The sequence below is a fragment of the Leucoraja erinacea genome, chromosome 13 (genome assembly GCF_028641065.1).
Source record: "Leucoraja erinacea ecotype New England chromosome 13, Leri_hhj_1, whole genome shotgun sequence".
NCBI classification, from domain to species: Eukaryota; Metazoa; Chordata; class Chondrichthyes; order Rajiformes; family Rajidae; genus Leucoraja; species Leucoraja erinaceus.
In genome coordinates this window covers 29,641,671-29,660,880 of record NC_073389.1, presented here as the reverse complement: position 1 = coordinate 29,660,880, position 19,210 = coordinate 29,641,671, and the positions used below count along the sequence as shown (strand labels likewise).

The 19,210-nt window shown below is 43.9% G+C and overlaps 1 protein-coding gene across 1 annotated transcript in view; it reads right to left on the bottom strand.

The window, feature by feature from the left end:
• Positions 1-18,565, bottom strand: part of ace2 (angiotensin I converting enzyme 2) — a 51,286-nt gene extending 32,721 nt beyond the window's left edge. Inside the window, exons 1-5 of the mRNA XM_055644763.1 lie at positions 18,348-18,565; positions 8,788-8,946; positions 5,247-5,340; positions 4,081-4,224; positions 3,891-4,003 (exon numbers count right to left, since the gene is read on the bottom strand). Coding sequence (XP_055500738.1) covers positions 3,891-4,003; positions 4,081-4,224; positions 5,247-5,340; positions 8,788-8,946; positions 18,348-18,530 — 693 coding nt within the window. The 5' untranslated portion in view covers positions 18,531-18,565. The remainder of the gene's footprint in view (positions 1-3,890; positions 4,004-4,080; positions 4,225-5,246; positions 5,341-8,787; positions 8,947-18,347) is intronic.
• Between the last annotated feature and the right edge of the window lie 645 nt (positions 18,566-19,210).

Below are 19,210 nucleotides of genomic sequence, written 5' to 3'. Positions count from 1 at the left end.
AAGAACAGATTGTAGTCAAGTCAAGTCAAGTCAAGTTTATTTGTCACATACACATACGAGATATGCAGTGAAATGAAAGTGGCAATGCTCGCGGACTTTTGTGCAAAAAGACAAACAACCAAACAACTAAACAAACTATAAATACAATCATAACACACACATATTCTTTTACATAATAATAAATAATGGAAGGAAAAACATTCAGTAGAGTTAGTCCCTGGTGAGATAGGCGTTTACAGTCCGAATGGCCTCTGGGAAGAAGTCGGTAGTATACTAGCATCGTGAGTCAAAACAACTCAACATTTGAGTGAAGATAGACACAAAACATTGGAGTAACTCATCCGGGACAGGCAGCATCTCTGGATAGAAGGAATGGAGAGAGGAACTCAGCATTTGAGTGATATTTTTGCAGTAGGCCCTGATTAGTTGAGAAGGCAGACCTTCCAGTTCTTATAATGATGCCAACATATAGAATGTTATTATTGGTATGTGTGGTGTTGTGGAACTTTGTCACTCACAGGAAGTCCAGATTATATGAGAGATCTTTTACGATTACAGATTATCATGCCTCCAGCCTTCCACCATACCCTATACAAACCTCAGTGCCATCCAACAATATTCATTGCCTTGTCATTGATAAAATTATCATGCTGTATCTAATTAGTTTCCTGTTTTTAGTTGTTGATTAGATTCCAGATACAGCATGAAAACAGGCTCTTCGGCCCACTGGGTTCCTGTTGACCATCAATGACCCATTCATATGCGTTCTATGTTATCCCCCACTTTCACATCCACTACCTACACATTGGGAACATATTACAGCAGACATTTAACCTACAAACCTGCATGGCTTTGGTAAGTGGGTGGGAACTGAAGCACCAAGAGAAAACCCGTGTCATGGGAAGAGCTTTCAAACTCTACCTGAGGGCAGGATTGAACCTGGGTCTCTGGTGCTGTGAGACACCAGCTTTACCGTCTGCGCCACTGTGCTGCTCCAGGTTTAATCACCTCCTGTGGGCTTTGTGTAAGACAATGGAACTGGAAAATTGAAACGCTTCATTATATCAGGATATCACATTCAGCAACTGCCGGGATGTAACCAGTACAGTATCAGTGTCCAATCCTGGCTCAACCATTCACTGAAGGAACATTCTTAGGGCGAGTTGCAGCAATGGAAATGAGTATAATTGCATTTCAGGGATGATATCATTACCTTAATTACAGAAAGCTCATAAAATCACTTCAGTGGACAATTGTTTCTAAACATATAAGCTTGGATTGGATTGTCAGCAGTGACACATCTTGAATAAAGATAATGGCATCATTTCCAGAATAGTCAGTCGCAATAATTTAATCTTTACGCAGCTAATGTTTGTGCAGCTAGATTTCGGTAAACACCCATCCGGTGCTTTCACTCTTTCCAAATCCTGGAGGCTGCTCAGTCCACATGAGAGGGGCAGTGAATCATAGCTAGGGAGGAGTCCTATTACATTCAGATACCAAGAGGTTTAAGGCAAACTTGCTCAGCCATTTGAGATGCACAGATACTGCCCCTCGGAGCGGGGATGGCGTTCCGGCTATCGGCAGCGGCGACATCACCACGGAGGTCCGCTGGACTGGAGAGCGGCATCTCCGGCCTGGATCGACCGCCTCAGCGCAGAGGGAGAACAAGGAGGGAAGAGATGGAAACTAAGACTTTGCCTCCATCACAGTGAGGATGTGCTTGGTGAACTCACTGTGGTGGATGTTTAATTGGTGTTTATTGTATGTTTTGTTATTATTGATTCTGTGTATGACTGCAGGCAACATAGTTTCGTTCAGACCGTAAGGTCTGAATGACAATAAAGGATCTATCTATCTATACTGGATACCGGTTGGATATTGCATCTGACACCCCTGGTGATGTTAATCAATCCAGCCTCAAATATCTTTTATCTTTTACCAGTTAAGTAGAGAGCAGGATTGAGGCAAACCTTTTGAACTATTATAGACGTGTTTTTTTCAATAATGCTTTGCACTAATGTCTTGTTCTTTCAGATTTTTTCTTTTCACTATCTTGTTAAAATTTATATGCAATTTATATATAATTTATGTTTTGTGTGATGTCTGTATCTGCAGGATGTGCCTGGGATCTTACTACAAGCAAGATTTCATTATACCTGTACCCTACCATACTTACGCATATGACACTAAACTCAACACAACTTGATATGGCTTGACTGGACTGGAGGTTTGTTTGGAGGTGGTGAGATATCTGGAACAGGTATGGCCAGATTTTCACAGGGCGTTAAGCACAAACCCAACCTATTTTACTACACCAGCATGGCTTTGTGCATGGGAAATCTTGTCTCACAAATCTGATTGTATTTTGAAGAGATCATGAAGAGTATTGACGAGGTCAGGCCAAAGCCAGTGGTGTGCCTCGGGGATTAGTGCAGATATCACTGCTGTTTGTTATCGACATTAATGATTGGGATGACAATGTAGTTAACATTGTTCGTAAATCTGCAAATAACTAAAATTGGTGGTAAAATGTTCAATGGGGAAGACTATCAAAGTTTACGACAGGATCTAGATTAGTTGCGAAGGTGGAGCAAGGAATGGCAAACAGAATTTGAAGAAGGCATTTGGTGTGCTTGTCCTCATTGCGAATTTCATTGAGTACAAAATTGCCACATTATGATGCAGCTGTACAAGTAGTTAACAAGACCATCCTTGGAGTATTGTGTGCAGGTCTGGTTACTCAGCTACAGGAAGAATGTCATTAAGTTGTAAAGGTTGCTGAAATTTATCACCAGGATGTTCCCTGGACTTGTGGCCTTGAGTTGTAGGCGAAAGTTGGATAGGCTGGAACCTTTTTCTTTGGAACATGGAAGGATGGGGGTAATCTTATTGTAGTATACCAAATCATGAAGGATATGCATAACGTGAGTGCTCCCAGTCCTTTCCCCAGAGTAGAAAATTCTAAAATTAGAGGGCAAAGGCTTAAGTTGAGAGGGGAGGGAATTAAAAGGTTCTTTGGGGGTAACTTTTTCACTCAGAGGGTAATCATAGCATGATAGAATCATACAGCATGGAAACAGGCCCTTTGGTCCAACTTGTCCTTCCCAACCAAGATGCCCTATCTAAGTTTGTCCCATTTTCCCACATTTGGCCCACATCCTTCAAACATTACAATCCATGTACCTGTCCAAGTGTCTTTTAAATTTTGTTATTGTACCTGTTCAATTATCTCCTCTGGCAGCTCCTTCCATATACTCACCATTCTCTGAGTGTAAAAGATGAGTCTTTCGCCTCTCGCCTTAAACTTATGTTTTCTAGTTTTTGACTCCCAAACTCTATCAATATCCCGCATGATTTATGTCTTTCCCCACAATAAAAACAGAGGAGAAATAGTCCTTGGGGACCATGACTCCACACATAACTGACCACATTGTTTTCTGAGGGGACTATTCCCCTAGTTATCCTCTTTCCTTTACTATACATAAAAAAATATCTTTAAGTTCTCCTTAATCCTATCTGTTTGAGTTGTCTCATACATGCTTTTTGCCCCCTGATTGCCTTTTTAAATATGCTCTTCAATCTCCTAAACTTCCAGGGATTCGCTGAAGAGTCTCTTTCTGTACATCTCCTTGTCTCTGTGGCTCTACTTGGAATACTGGTGTATTATTGGGATGGTAAAAGCATGATGGTCTGAATTCAGCTCAGTCTTAGTTCTCTTCTACCTGGTGAAATCTCTATATGTATTTAGTTCATTATTTTTGCCCAAATAATTTAATGGCTTGACAGACACAAGGAGGTGGTATTAAATAACCAGAGGCTTCTCAGGTTAAGGAGACCAGGTAACATGCACAGGGACACACAGGATCAGTACAGGAAGTAAGTCAGACCTCTTGGAGCAGACGTTCCACATCCGTCATCAGATCGTTCCGAGAGTATGCAAATTTTCCTTCACCATTGGTCTCATAGTTAGAGCGCCAGTAGTCACCATAGTCATCATAACCTGCACAGAGTAATCAGTTAGGCAGCGTTCTTCACGTGACTGCATATTATCTCATGTGTCATTGTTTAGTTGCTTACCATTCAATTTGGCAACTTTGTTCTTTAAAATGGTGTACTCCTCATAGAGTGGTCTGAGTTTCTTCCCCACGTTAACCCGCCAGCCTTCCCAGGCCCACAACCTCTCCTTATAATCCTTGCTTTCAGCCATCAGGATGGTCAACTCTGGACAAAAGTAAGAGAGTTAGGAAGAGTCTAGTCCAATCTTGATCATGAAGAGGCCTTCACAACGCAACAAAACTCACCAATTAGTCCCTGAGAAGATCATCTGTGGCTTTCTGCCCGCTACTGCAGACCAATAAATATGTACTCTTAAAGATCTAGAGTGGGTACCAATGATGTAGGTAGAACAAGGAAAGCTAGGGGAATTTGAGCAGACGGGTACTAAATTGAAAAGCGGGATCAAAATGGTAGTAATCTCTGGATTTCTACCTGGGCCACAAGCAAACTGGTAATAGGATTGACAAGATTACATAGTTAACCCCTAGCTCAAAGATTGCTGTGGAAATAGGGACGGAGAGAGAGGGGGAGCGAGAGTATGCCTATTAATTTCTCTAACTTCAAGGAACACTTCTTTTCCCTTTCCCTCCGTCCCTCCCCATCCTAGTTTTCCGACTCGTTCTACTGTCCTCCTGAATATATATTACTGATTGTATGCCACATTGTCACCTCCCCCTCAGCTAACAATGAACCATTCTATACTTCCTTATCATCATCTGCTTTAATCTGTCGTTTCACACCTTACTCCTGCATAACTCTAGAATCCCTCTTCCCCGATTCTCAGTCTGAATTTCGACCTAAAATAGCACCCATTCCTTCTCCAGAGATGTTTCCGGTCCCACTGAGTTACTCCAGCATTTTATGTCTATCTTAAGTGTGTGAGTGAGTGAGTGAGAGTGAGAGTGAGTGAGTGAGTGAGTGAGTGAGTGAGTGAGTGAGTGAGTGAGTGAGTGAGTGAGTGAGTGAGTGAGTGAGTGAGTGAGAGTGAGTGAGTGAGTGAGTGAGAGTGGATGAGAATGGATGAGAATGCGTACATGTATGTGAAGCAGCAGCAGAAGGAGTTAATACAAGAGAGGCAGGAGAGAATGCAGATGCAGTAATCTGTACCAAGACAAGGGGAGCAACTGGAGCAACTCAGTGGTCAGGCAGCATCTGTGGAGGGTGATGCTTTGAAAGGCTTCAGTTACCTGGCTCCAATCCGACACATTTAGAGGGCTGATCTGGATAGCAGACGGTTCCTGTGCTGTAGATTGTGCTCATTTCATTCTGAATCTCATTTAGCTGGAATTAAAAAAATATATATATTTTTATTTTAAGCATTAGCTTTCTCCACAATCAGAAACACTTTTAAAAACATATAAGGTGAGAAACAGATAGTTTAATGGAGATGTGCAGGGCAGGTGTTTTATACAGAGAGTGGTGGGAGCCTGGATTGCATTGCCAGGGGTGGAAGCAGATACAATAGTGTTTAAGAGGCTTTTAGATAGGCACATAGAAGTAAAGGGAATAGAGGGGAATGGTCGTGGACCACGTATAGGCGGGTGAGATCAGTTTAACTTGGCATCATGTTGGCACAAACATTATGGGCCAAAGTTGGTGTTGTGCTGTTCCATGTTCCATGTTGAATGAGTCTCCAGCACCGTGCTTATTGTAATTTCCACAGTGGAGTGATTTTGTGGTACGACTACCCACAATGTAATTGGAAGTGTAACGTTAATGCAACGATTGTCATATGATTGGCACAGTGGTGAGAGCCAGGCCAGTAAATACCAGCAACTTGAATATAGTTGTGCAGCAACTTACATGGTCAGAATATCACAGGGACGGATAAGAATGTAAACACCCTTGTGTCGTGAGTTCCTTGTTGGTAGAATAAAAAAGCATAGAACTCACAATAAACACCTGTAGAAATGGGTGGAGAATATGGCAGGTGGAGTTTAATCCAAGCAAGTGTGGGGGATTGCACCTTGGGAGGTTGAATGTAAGATGAAAGTATGTAGTTAATGGCAGCATTAATGTACAGAGGGATCTTGGGGTCAAGGTCTATACCTCCCTGAAAGTGGCTATACAATTATATAGAGCGGTAAAAAAAGGTATATGGTATGTTCACCCTCATTGGTTGGCGCGTTTAGTATAAGTTCAGGAAGTTGTGATATAGCTTTATAGGACTCGGATTAGGCTGTATTAGACAATAGACAATTGGTGCAGGAGTAGGCCATTCCGCCCTTCGAGCCAGCACCACCATTCAATGTGATCATGGCTGATCATCCCCCATCAGTACCCCGTTCCTGCCTTCTTCCCATATCCCCTGACTCCGCTGTTTTTAAGAGCCCTATCTAGCTCTCTCTTGAAAGCATCCAGAGAACCCGCCTCCACTGCCCTCTGAGGAAGAGAACTCCACAGACTCACCACTCTCTGTGAGAAAAAGTGTTTCCTCGTCTCCGTTCTAAATGGCTTACTCCTTATTCTTAAACTGCGGCCCCTGGTTCTGGACTCCCCCATCATCGGGAACATGTTTCCTGCCTCTAGCGTGTCCAAGCCCTTAACAATCTTATATGTTTCAATGAGAGTCCCTCTCATCCTTCTCTGGAACACTGAATATAAAATAATAAGTGACATAGATAGAGTAGATAGATAGAACGGTCAGAATCTTTTTTCCTCATGGTGGAAATGTTAAGTACTAGAGGTCATAGCTTCATGATGAAAGGGGTTAAGTTTAAAGGAGATGTGCAGGCCAGGATTTTTTTATACAGAGGGTGGTGGGTGTCTGGAACATGCTGCCAGTGGTGGTGGTGGAAGCAGATACAATAGTGCCATTTAAGAGGCTTTTCGAAAGGACATGGTCATTCAGGGAATGGAATGATATGGATCATGTGTAAGCAGATGATGTCAGTTTATTTTGGGATCAGTTTCAGCAGAGACTTTGTGGACCAAAGGGCTTATTCCGGTGCTGTATTTCTCTGTGTCCTTTATTCTGTTAATTCTTAAAATCACAGTAATTTATGATGACAATGTGCTATAAACCTGGCACATATTCTCAAAAGTTGGGAAAATCTCACATTGTTTCGTCAAAATATTTCCCGATAGGTTTTGTGGTGTAAAGGATAAAATGGTTTAATAGAAACAGGTATTAGTATTGGTATATTAATGTTACCTCTACCGCGATACAGTGACAAACCTTGTTTTGCACACTAACCAGGCACATACTGTACGTGAGTCGTACATTAATACAAAAGTACATGCACAAAGAGAAAACAAAACAGTTGCAGAATATAGTGTTACTACAGAGAAAGTACAGATTAAAAATTGCAAGGTCTGACACATGATAAGGGGGAAGATAGGGAATTAATCCTTAACATGAGAGGTCCATTCAAGAGCCTAATGCAAAACAGACACTTGATTGGAGAACTATATTTTCCATGGAGATGGCAGCCAACAGTGGCAGAGAATTATTTCCAGGGCAGCTCCAAATGTAAGAGGAACCCATAATCAAATGGAACCTCGCAAAGGTTTGGTTCAGAAGCATGGCCAGCACCATGTGTTCACAAATGGCATGAATCCCTGTTATTGATTTTCCAGGCAGCCAACCCCCACACAGCTGATCTTTTAATTACTCCTAAACCACTAATGTCTGAACAAAGAGCGCAATGTAGTGGTTTACTAAATAAAGCAGGAAATGTCAGACAGGAGTCCAACATGAGAAACAGAGACAACATGTTTCCATGGCAAGTCACAAAAAGTGAGTGATACAACTGCTGCAAATGATACAGCATGTATAGTGTCTAGGGGGAAAACAACTGCAGTGTGGAATAGCTGGATCATCATGTCACTGTTGTGACTGAGAGAAAGTTATTGGAGCTGCAGAGGACTCCACCACTGACTGCTCTACCGCGGCAGAGGGCAAATGCGCCAAGCAGTTGATTCGTCCGCCCGGGGCAAGTTTTGAAAGCCTTGGGACAGATGGGGTGGAGTAGTTCTCCTGTCATTAAAGTTTCTCTCTCCTCCATCCCAAACCTTCCCATCCCACCTTGCCCTCCAGCAGCTGCAAGCACAGAACTCCCGCAAACCCCAAGCCCCGAACGCCAACCCACTGCCAAAACCAAGGGTCACTTCCTGACCAGTCACATGATCTCCCTGTTAATATTGATGCTTAGGAAAAGATGTTAGGAACTTCTTCAGTGCTCACACTGATTTCCACTGAAGGATGGATGGGAAGAAACGTTCCAGTACAAAAATAAATCCCTCAAATGTTGTATAGAAAACTCGGAGTCGTAGAGTTAAGCAGCATGTAAACAGGCCCTTTGGCCCAACTCGTACACTGACCACTGAGCACTAAATTATATAACTGCATTTTGATTCTACTCTATAGTCACATCAGACGCTACCACACACTGGGAGCAATTTACAGTGGAAAATGTATCTACCAATCTGTGATGTGGGAGATACTGGAGCACCTGGAGGAAACCCGTGCAGAACGCGCGATCTCCACATTGACAGTGGCAGTGATCAGCATTGAGCCGGGGTCACTGGAGCTGAGGCAGTGGCTCCACTAGCTGTGTCAATGAACCTTCCCTGTGATGCATTGATACAGACTACTAACATAAATCCCAAGGGTTTCTAATATGATAATGATTAAGTAAAGATTGGGGAGTTCATTTCAAGGCAGCTGTAACTGCACAACTGCAGCAACTTCCACAAATGCAGATTAATGCTCAGATTGTTACTTACGCGGTTATACTCGCTTGTGGATAAAACGCCAGTTCCTCTGAATCGAAGAATCTCCAGTTGTTGTTTGATCACTGCGTCCTGTATCATAGTGATATCAAATCCGGTGGCATTATGAGAGGCTTGTTGGTAAAACCGGGACCACTCAGCACTTGCCACATTCTGCAAAAGAAATTGTGAACTTATTTGAATCAAAACATTGACTAGTGAGTTATATATTATACAGCATGTCTAGTTCCAACTGGGTTTTGCGCTCTGTGGTATTTCTGATGAAAGTTAATTCACCTGCCAATTCCTCTGTTCCTCCCTCCATAAAAGATATCTGACTTGCTGAGCACTTCTGGTGGATTCTAGTTTTGTTTTAGTGTGAGAAATCCAGGTTCAATGTTTCTATAGTTTCTGGCATTGCTCAAATTTTAGGATCAACGCCGTCCTTTGTTCTATTGACATGTAAAAAAAATATTTTTACTGACTACTCGAATCATTTAATCAACATTTAAACTTAATTTACTTCACCACTGAATCTTCGATGTACTAACATTGAGCTGTTGCCATAAATTAAACCTTGTATTCAAAGTGACAGATTTTAGCTGTTGCAACTTGTCAACCTGTTTTACCACTAAGAATTAACGCCACAGCTTGAGGGATTCAAGAGTACATTGTTATCGGAAAGTGGCATCACAGTGGTAAGGGTGGTGTATGTGGTGGTGAAGGCCTTCCTCAATTAGGGATCCAAGTGCAGAAGTTGGGACATTACTTTACAGCCATACACAAGATGTTGGCGAGGCCGCACTTTGATTATTGTGTTTTATTTTTGATCACCCTGCTATAGCAAAGATGCCATTAAGCTGGAAAGAGCGCAGAGAAGATTTACAAGGATGTTGCCAGGACTTACGGGCCTGAGCTATAGGGAACGGCTGTGTAGGCTAAGACTGTATGCATTAGAGCTTACGTGACTCAGTGGTGATCTTATCAAAGTGTATAAAATCATGAAAAGCATAGATAAGGTGAAATCGGAGTATTTTTCTCAGGATGGGGGAATCAAGAACTAGAGTGCATAGGTTTAAGATGAGAGAGGAACCTGAGAGGCACCTTTCTTACATGATAAGTGAATACGTTTGAATAAGTTTAAGTTTAATGGGCAAGTATGCACATACAAGGAATTTGCCTTGGTGCTCCGCTCACAAGTGACAACATGACATACTGTGCCAGTTAGGAATGACGCATAAAACATTAAACATTAATAATAAAACATGGTGGGATATGCAGCCCCAGAACCCCAAGCTACCAAAGGAAAAGATTGAGGCAGCATAATAATCTATCTATACTATTACTAAAACTCTCATCTTGACCACTTCCGGTCTGCATTGTTTTTTGATTTGCACAAACACGGTGCCATATATCGCTAGGATATTTTCACCACCTTACTCACCGTTCTCCTCTGCTCCAAGTGCACCAAGTTTTGTTCCGATCGGTGGAATATTAGAAAAGTTATGGTTTAGAAAAATCGTAAGATCAGCAGATTGGTCTTCTTGTCTGTCTGTCACCATGAAGGTAACGCCCCTTCCAGGGGCGAGTAGAATAAAGTCCCAGAGGCCGGGTGTCTGTCCGGAAGCCGTGAGTGAGAGTTGAGTCCAGAACTGTGAGTCCACAGGCCATTAGTGAGTGAATTGTGACTCCACAAGTCTTGAGTGACTAAACTGTGAGTCCACAAGCCGTGAGTCAGTAAATGTGAGTCCACCAGCCGTGTGCGTGTGAACTGGGAGTCACCAGCCATGATTGAGTGAACTGTGAGTCCACTAGCCGGGAGTGAACTGTGAGTCCACCAGCCATGAGTGAGTGAACTGTGAGTCCTCCAGCCGTGAGTGAACTGTGAGTCTACCAGCTGACTGAGTGAACTATGAGTCCACCAACCGTGAGTGAACTATGAGTCCACCAGCCGTGAGTGAGTGAACTGTAAGTACCCCAGCCGTGAGTTAGTGAATTGTGAGTCCACGAACCGTGAGTGAGTGAACTGTGAGTCCACCACCAGACATGAGTGAGTGAACTGTGAGTCAGTGAACTGTGAGTCCACCAGCCGTGAGCGAGTGAACTGTGTACACCAGCCGTGAGTGAGTGGACTGTGAGTCCAAGAATCCATTCACCCCACAATGTCCATACTAGCCCTCTGGAAACCAGTCCCTTTGGCCCACACTCATACTAGCCCTCGATAAAGTCCATCCCCACTGGCTACCGCTCGACGCCATCCCCCTGCCCCCAGCTGTAGAATGCTCCACCGGCCCCCGACAGCCCCGCCTGAAGCTGACCCCGTCCCAGGTTGCAGAACGCAACATGAGGGGCAACAAGAAAGAATGGACTGAATAAATCTCCTCTTTAATGTTTAAATTGGTATATTTTAAGCTTTAATAAATCCCTTTTCCACTTGCCATGCCCGTCAGCTGCACCTGCGCAGTAATACCTGCAGTGTTCTATGTCACAATGGGAACCCAATGGGAGGGAATGGCTGTGTCGCTGAGTGGATTGGGGGGGTTGTTTGAGGGGAGGATGGAGTGAGTGCGTGTGGGGGAGGTCAAGGGGCAGAGTGGGGTGGGTGAGGGGAGAAGGGGGGGATCAGGAACGTCACAACGGGAACCTGTCAGCCGCGCCTGCGCAGTTGGGGGCTATGCATGAGTGGTGGAATATTGGAATTGGCGGAGAGGTGGAATGTTGCATTGGAGGACCAGCCCTCCTGTGTGAGAATGGGACCCAATGGGTCCCACTTAGTCTAGTTCCATATAAAAGTCACTTGGCCAGATACATGAATTGGAAAAGTTTAGTTTCTGGGCTAATGGGGCTAACAGGTGGAGCATCTTGGTCAGCATGGACAAGTCAGGTGGAAGGACCTTTTTCTGTGCTGTAAGATGATGTGGCTGCATGAAATCTGCACTTCTGCATGTTTGATTGCACCCACACATTTCTAGTTCTAATTGATGCATCAGATGAGTGATGAGCAGAAAGTAAGTACACCTCATCCAGATAGAAATGGACCACTCACAACATTAAATCATTGAAGAATCATACAGTAAGGAATTCAAAGTCAAAGTCAAAGTCAAAGTAGCCTTTATTGTCATTCAGACCTTTCGATCTGAACAAAATGTTGTTGCCTTGCAGTCCTACATATAATAAAAATGACAAAAACACACAATTAACACAATTTAACATCCAACACAATATGAGTTCACCCGGCACCTCCTCACTCTGGTGGAGGCAAAAATATTAAAGTCTTTGTCTCTTCCCTCCTTATTCTCCCTCTGCGCCGAGGCGATCCAGGATTCGGATCTTGTGACCCCACCGGGCGATGGTAAGTCAGTCCCGCGGCTGAATCCAAGCACCGCGAACGGGCCGGTTCAAACTCCGCAGCCCGGGGCGGTCGAAGCTGCCGAAGCTGCCGCCCTCCAGTCCAGTCCAAATAGGTCCTTGCCAACCACCAAGTACTGACCCCATTTGCCAGTCGGCAGCATGTAGTCCTCTATCCCATGGCGCATCAAGTGCTCATCCACATTCAGGCGGCAGAGTACACCAAGAGCCTCACAACTCCACTCACCTGAGTTTAATTCTGCGCTGATATATGCTTCGTGTGTGCAGTTTGTTTGTTTTGCCAGTGTTCAGTGAAATGGAGTCATGCAGCATGAAAAACAATAATTTGACACACTAAGTCCAGGCTGACCAGTGGGTATCCATTTGTATTAATCCCACCTTCCAGCACTTGGCCTGTAACATTCTGATGGGCAATATAAGTGCACATCCAGATACTTAAATGCTGTCAGAGCATCTGCTTCCAACATTCTCTCTGACAGTGCACTCCAGGTACTCACCATTCTCTGGATGTAAAAGTTTCCTCCTTGGATTCGCTTTAAATCTCTTCCCTTAACTTACATGTATACACTCTGCTTTTATTCACCTCTGCTAAGGGGAAAAAGATTCTTGCAGTGTACCCTATCAATATCCTCAAAATCATATACACCTCAGACATGTGCTCTGTTAACCTCCTCTGCCCCAGGGAAAACAGACCTAGCCATAAAAATCCAATCAGATTGATCAGACAAGATCTGTCCTTGACAAAGCCATGATGGTTATCTCTGATTAGTCCATGTCTTTCCACGTGATCATCGATCCTGTCCCAGAATATTTTCTACTGATGTTGAGCCCGCTGGTCTTTAATTGCCAGAATTTTTTCTGCTGCCCCTTCTTGAAAAGAAGGACCACGTTTGCTGTTGTCAGGCTTGGTATAAATCACATCAGGCCCTGGGAATTTATCCAACATGAAGCTGCCCAAGCTAAATATTTCCCGGTTGCGAATCACTTTAACTCTCTTTCCCATTCCCATACTGATCTACCTGCCCTTGGCCTTCTCCATTGCCAGAGTGAGGCCACACGCAAATTCGAGCAACATCACCTCTTATTTCGCTTGGGTAGCTCACATCCCAATGGTATAAACATTGAATTCCCCGATTTTAGGTAATTCTTACAAAATCCTCCCTCCCCCCTCTCTTCTCCTCCTCCACTAAAAGTCAGTGAGCTAGTTTCACCTGTCCTTAACCAACAGACAGCCTATCATGGGACCTCCTGGCTTGAAGTCATCTGTAGCCGACTCCAATTTCTCCTGTTTTTTTTCTTTGCTTCCACTTTTTCCCCCACCCTCCCAACTCCATTTAGTCTGAAGAAGGGTCCCAACCTGAAACTGCATTTTGTTGTCTTTGTTGTCTCTGTACTGTACACTGCACAATGACAATTAAAGTTGAATCTGAATCTGAATCTGAAACATCACCTATCCATTTTCTCCAAAGATGCTGCCTAACATGTTGAGTTACTCCAGCATTTTGTGTCTATCTTTGGTATAATCCTGCATCTGCAGTTCCTTCTCAGGCAAAGTTTCACAATTCAACCACCCTCTAGGTGAAATACATCATCCTCAAATTCTCTCAAAATCAATTACCCTTACCCCAAACCTATGCACTTCAGTTTGAACAGACTGCTCAATGGTAAGGGTTTTCATCATCCACCTTATCTGTGCCCTCATACCTTTATGTATCAGGTCATCCTCAGCCTCCTCTGCTTTGAGGAAAACAATTTGCATTCCCTCCAAATAACTGAATTAGTTCATCCATCCCTGGCAACATTCTCACTGCACCCTCTCCAGTGTAATCACATCCATCCTGCAGTGTGGTGACTAGAATTGCACATAGTACTCCACCTAACCAACATTTAATTAAATTCTATGCCCTGGCAAATAAAGGCACGTATCTCATATGACTTTTTCACCACCTTGTGCACCTGTGCTGCAAACTTCAGAATCATTGGACTTGCCCACAAGGTTCTTCTGTTCCTCAATATCCCTGGCATCCACCATTCACAGTGTATGTCCTACCCTTATACATCCTCCCAAATGGTGTCATTATAACCTTATTTGTATTAAATTCCGTCCACCGTTTCACTACTTATCATAACATCTCACCAATATCATTCTGTATCACTAATTTTAGTGTTATTTGTGAATTTAGCAATCATATGTCCCACACTCACATCCAGATTACTAATGTGTAACACGGTCAGGGTTCTAGCACAGTTCCCTCCGGTACACCACTGGTTATAGGTTTCAAACCAGAAAACCATTACCCTCTGCCTCTTAAAAACCAAGCACATTTTGGATCCAATTTTGCCAAATTTCTCTGGCTCCCTCGGGCCCCTAGCTTTTTGACTAGTTTGCTGTGGTCCGCGTGGATTACTTCAGCTGCACTACCCTCATCAGCCACTAGGTTACCACTTCGGAAATGTAATCAAATTAGTTAGACGGGATCATCCCATGCCTGACTGGTGTGTTCCTAACTAATTCCTGCCTCATCATGTACAATTTAATTCTGTTCGTCAGAATGTTATCAACAATTTATTGCAGTTTTAAAATGTATTGTTATTTCGTCATTTTTATGGTCCATTGCAAATCTGGGACATCAATTGTTTTGCAATGTTCCATAAATGGATGTTATACGACACTTCATTATGTTGTAAAGATTTGATTTTGCTGAGGGCAGTTCAATGTTTTGCTGATGGCAGCATATTTTCTATCTTAAGGTGGAACAGACACAGTAGCCTCTTAATCATTTCCATAGTAACCAAGCCAAAAGTTTCAGGGTCTATTGGAGGGATTGTATGGTCAGTTTACGATCCAGTCAGTCACTGAGGCCCAAGCATTGCCTCTATTTCTTTGCCCCTTTGTATATTATATTTTCTTATGGTAAAGAGCTTTACAGTGGCATCATGTCTCTACCATTCCCCAGAGATGTCCTATTAATTTCTTTCTCCCTTTCTCCAATCTCTCTTACACATGCCCATTAACCCCCCGCCAGCCCAATTCTCCTGGAATATGGGAATAAATAAATATTAAAGCACAGAATCTGGTCTTTTGGGCCAAAAAGTCGATGTCGACTTTACATCCCCCGGGTGCACAGAGAGGCTGTTACAAGCCGTTGGTATTCAGAACGCAAAACATCCAGAATCAGATAAGGTGTTGCTACGACATTAATGAACTGAGGACAGCACTCTGATCTCTGAGTCGGAAGGTCACAGGTTTATGCTCCATGTGTGTTACAGAAGCAAAAAATGAAAAAAACATTATTTCAGTACACTCTAAAGGAGTGTTGCACAGTTACAAACTAAGGTAATCAATATATTGATGCTTAAGTCGAGCAAAAGTTTAGTAAAGATGATGGAGACATAGATGCTGGAATATTGAGTAGTCTGCTCAATCAGACTGCTGGAGGAACTCAACGGTTCAGGCAGCATCTGTGGAAGGAAATGGACAGATGACAGTTTGGGTCAGGACTCTTCCTCAGACTTCTGAAGACTGAAGAAGGATCCTGATTTGTCTAAGAAGGAATTGCAGATGCTGGAAAATTGAAGGGAGACAAAAATGCTGGAGAAACTCAGCGGGTAAGGCAGCATCTATGGGGCAAAGGAAATGGGCAACGTTTCGGGTCGAAACCCTTCTTCAAACTGATGTGAGGGTGGGGGAGGTGGGAAGACCCCCCCCACCGATGTTGACCTATCACCTGCCATGCTTTTTTCTGCATGATGGGGGCGAGGTCACATCTCTGTCTGAGCTGTGAATCAACTGAACACACTGAATGTCTACTGAACTGTGAGTTTGGTGTTTTGTGTGGTTTTATGGTGGTTTCACCATGAAATGGTATGAAGCTGCATTTGAATTCGGTGGCCTTGCACCCTGCTTGAAATGGTATGAAACTGCACTGAATTTGGTGGCCTTGCACCCTGCTTGAAGTGGTTGGAAACTATACTTGAATTCAGAGGGCTTGCACCCTGCTTGAAGTGGTAGGAAACTGCAAGAATTTGGTGGTCTTGCACCCTGCTTGAAGTGGTAGTGAACTGCACTTAAAGTTGGTGACCTTGCACCCTGCTCGAAGTGGTAAGAAACTGCTTGAATTTGGTGACCTTGCACCCTGCTTGAAATGAAATTTCAAGGAATAGCCATGAGTCAACTGCCAGCCCACCAGCTGCGAGTGAGCTGCCAGAACATCAGGCTTAAGGGACTGAGCTGCCACCCCAAGAACCCATACCAGCAAGCTCAAAATTGAAATTCCCCCCCCCCCCCCCCCCCCCCCTCCACTGGTGCCTCGCTGTGGCCACCCAGGACAGAGAGGTCGGAGACGGAGTGGAATTGGTGGAGGTGGAATATTGCATTGGGGAACCAGCCCTCCCATGTGAACATGGGACCCAACGGGGTTCAACAGTCTAATGTATAGATACAGAGAAAAGATTTACTAGCCAAGCAAATCTTACGATAATAAGTGCCACCATACTATACATGAATACAACAAGTGATGCAAAAGAGAAAATAAATAGAGTGTAGAATATATTGTTACAGCTACATAGAAAATGTTGATTTTAAAAAAGTTGAAGGGCCTGAGTGAGGTAAATTGGGATATTGGAAATATGCCCTTAGCATATGAGAGGGCCGTTCAAAAGTCTGATAACAACAGGGAATAACCTGTGGTAGACACAAAATGCTGGAGAAACTCTACAGGTGAGGCAGCATCTATGGAGAGGTGGAATTGGCGATGTTTCGGGTTGAGACCTTTCTTCAGACTGATGTCAGGGGAGGGGGTAGGACAAAGAAAGAATGTATCGGAGACAGTGGGGCTAGTGGGAAAACTGGGAAGGGGGGGGGAGGAATGAAGAAAGAGAGCAAGGGCTACCTGAAGTTAGAGAAGTCAATGTTTGTAGTGTTGGGGTGCAAACTACCCAAGCAAAATATGAGGTGCTGTTCCTCCAATTTGCGCTGGCCCTCACTCTGACGATGGAGGAGGCCCAGGACAGAAAGGTCAGATTGGGAGTGGGAGGGGGAGTTGAAGTGCTGGGCCACCAGGAGATCAGCTTGGTTAAGAAGGACTGAGTAGAGGTCTTGAGCGAAACGATCGCCGATATAGAGAAGTTGACACCTGGAACAGCAGATGTAGTAGATGAGGTTGGAGGAGGTGCAAGTGAACCTCTGCCTCACCTGGTAAGACTGTTTGGGTCCTTGGATGGAGTCGAGGTGGGTGGTAAAGGGACAGGTTTTGCATCTCCTGCGGTTGCAGGGGAAAGTGCCTGGGGAGGGGGTGGTTTGGGTGGGAAGGGACGAGTTGACCTGGGTTACGGAGGGAATGGTCTCTGCGGAAGCAGAAAGGGGTAGAGATGGGAAGATACGGCCAGTAGTGTGATCCCTTTGGAGGTGGTGAAAATGTTAGAGGATTATATGTTGTACACAATGGCTGATGGTGTGGAAGGTGAGGACAAGGGGGACTCTGTCCTTGTTACGAGAGGGGGGATGGGGAGTGAGAGTGGAGTTGCGGGATATCGAGGAGACCCTAGTGAGAGCCTCATCTATAATGGAAGAGGGGAACCCCATGAGGACATCTCCAATGCCCTGCTATGCAAATGTCTGAAGAAGGGTCTCGACCCAAAACATCGCCAATTCCTTCTCTCCATAGATGCTGCCACACTCAATGAGTTTATCCAGCATTTTGTGTCTACGTTCTATTTTACCAGCATCAGCAGTTCTTTCTTAAACAGGGAAGAAGCTGTTCTTGAATCTGGTGGGAGGAAACCAGAACACCCAGATGAAACTCTAACAGTTATAGCAGTTACAGTTAACGTACAAAATTCACAAAGACAGTGAGAGGCCAGCATTGAACCAGGGTCTCTGGAGCTCAGGGCCATGAATTTTATCCACTGTGTCACCCTGCTGCCCAAATGTTATTGTTAGAGGATCCACCATGATCTTGCAGCACAGACTTAGATGGCTCAATAACTTTCACTAAAGGAGGACCATTTATTGATCTACACTTGCTAGCATGGCATGATTTAGCGCCTTTTGCAAAGAGGGGACAATAGCAGCACACGAGGACTGTAGGGGTCAAAGTTCCTTAGCACTTATCTGCATGAAACCTCCCAAACATGCCTCTCCAATATATAAGATTGTTAAATTAAACATTTCAAAGTGTTAAAACTATTTTTGACAGAGTACTCACCATCTTTTCTGCATTTTCGTCAGTAATGTCTACATTATAGTTCCATGATGCCTTTGAAGATTTGTAGACCATTTGCTCAGCATCTTCACTGAATTTTGCCAGAAACTCCCTGGCCTCTTTCTCTGGTGACTGGGAGAATGCAACTGCAGCAAGGCTCAGAACCAGCAGTCCTGGCAGAAACATCGTCTCCACCGGTTGAATGTTCCCAACTGAGTCTAATCTGTCCAAGTATAATTGCATAATCAGCTCGGATCACAATGGCCTTTGAACAGGAAGTAAGGGCACAGAAAGTAATCAATGTGCCCTCAAGCTGTTGTGTAGTAACTAAGTGCTGATGAGATTAGCCTAATGTAATTAACCCATTTATGGATTGCAGCGTAACCATTTAATGGTGATCTGAAATTTGCTATGAGTTAGGATATCTGCAAAACAGACAACAGATTATATCAAGGAAGGAGGTGGAGAACATAGTAACATGCTGTCCTGACACCTGTCCCTCAATGTCATAAAAATGAAAGAACTAGTCACTGACTTCAGGAAGTGGGGTGGTATACCTTCGCCAGACTGCTTCAAGTGCTGAAGCAGACATGGTCGACAGCTCCAGACTCCAAGGCAGAAGTATCATCAAGAATTTGCCCTGGTCCGTCCACACTGACCCTATCGCCAAGAAACCACACAAACGTCACTACTTCCAACAGCCCTGACAGAAACATCGTCTCAACTTCAGCAATGGAATGTTGCCATGTATCCAATAACTCTTACCAATTTCTACAGATGCACCACGGAAATCATCCAATGGGGATTCCATTCAACATGGTTTAGCAACTGCTCTGCCCATGACCAGAATAAATTGCAGAGAGTTG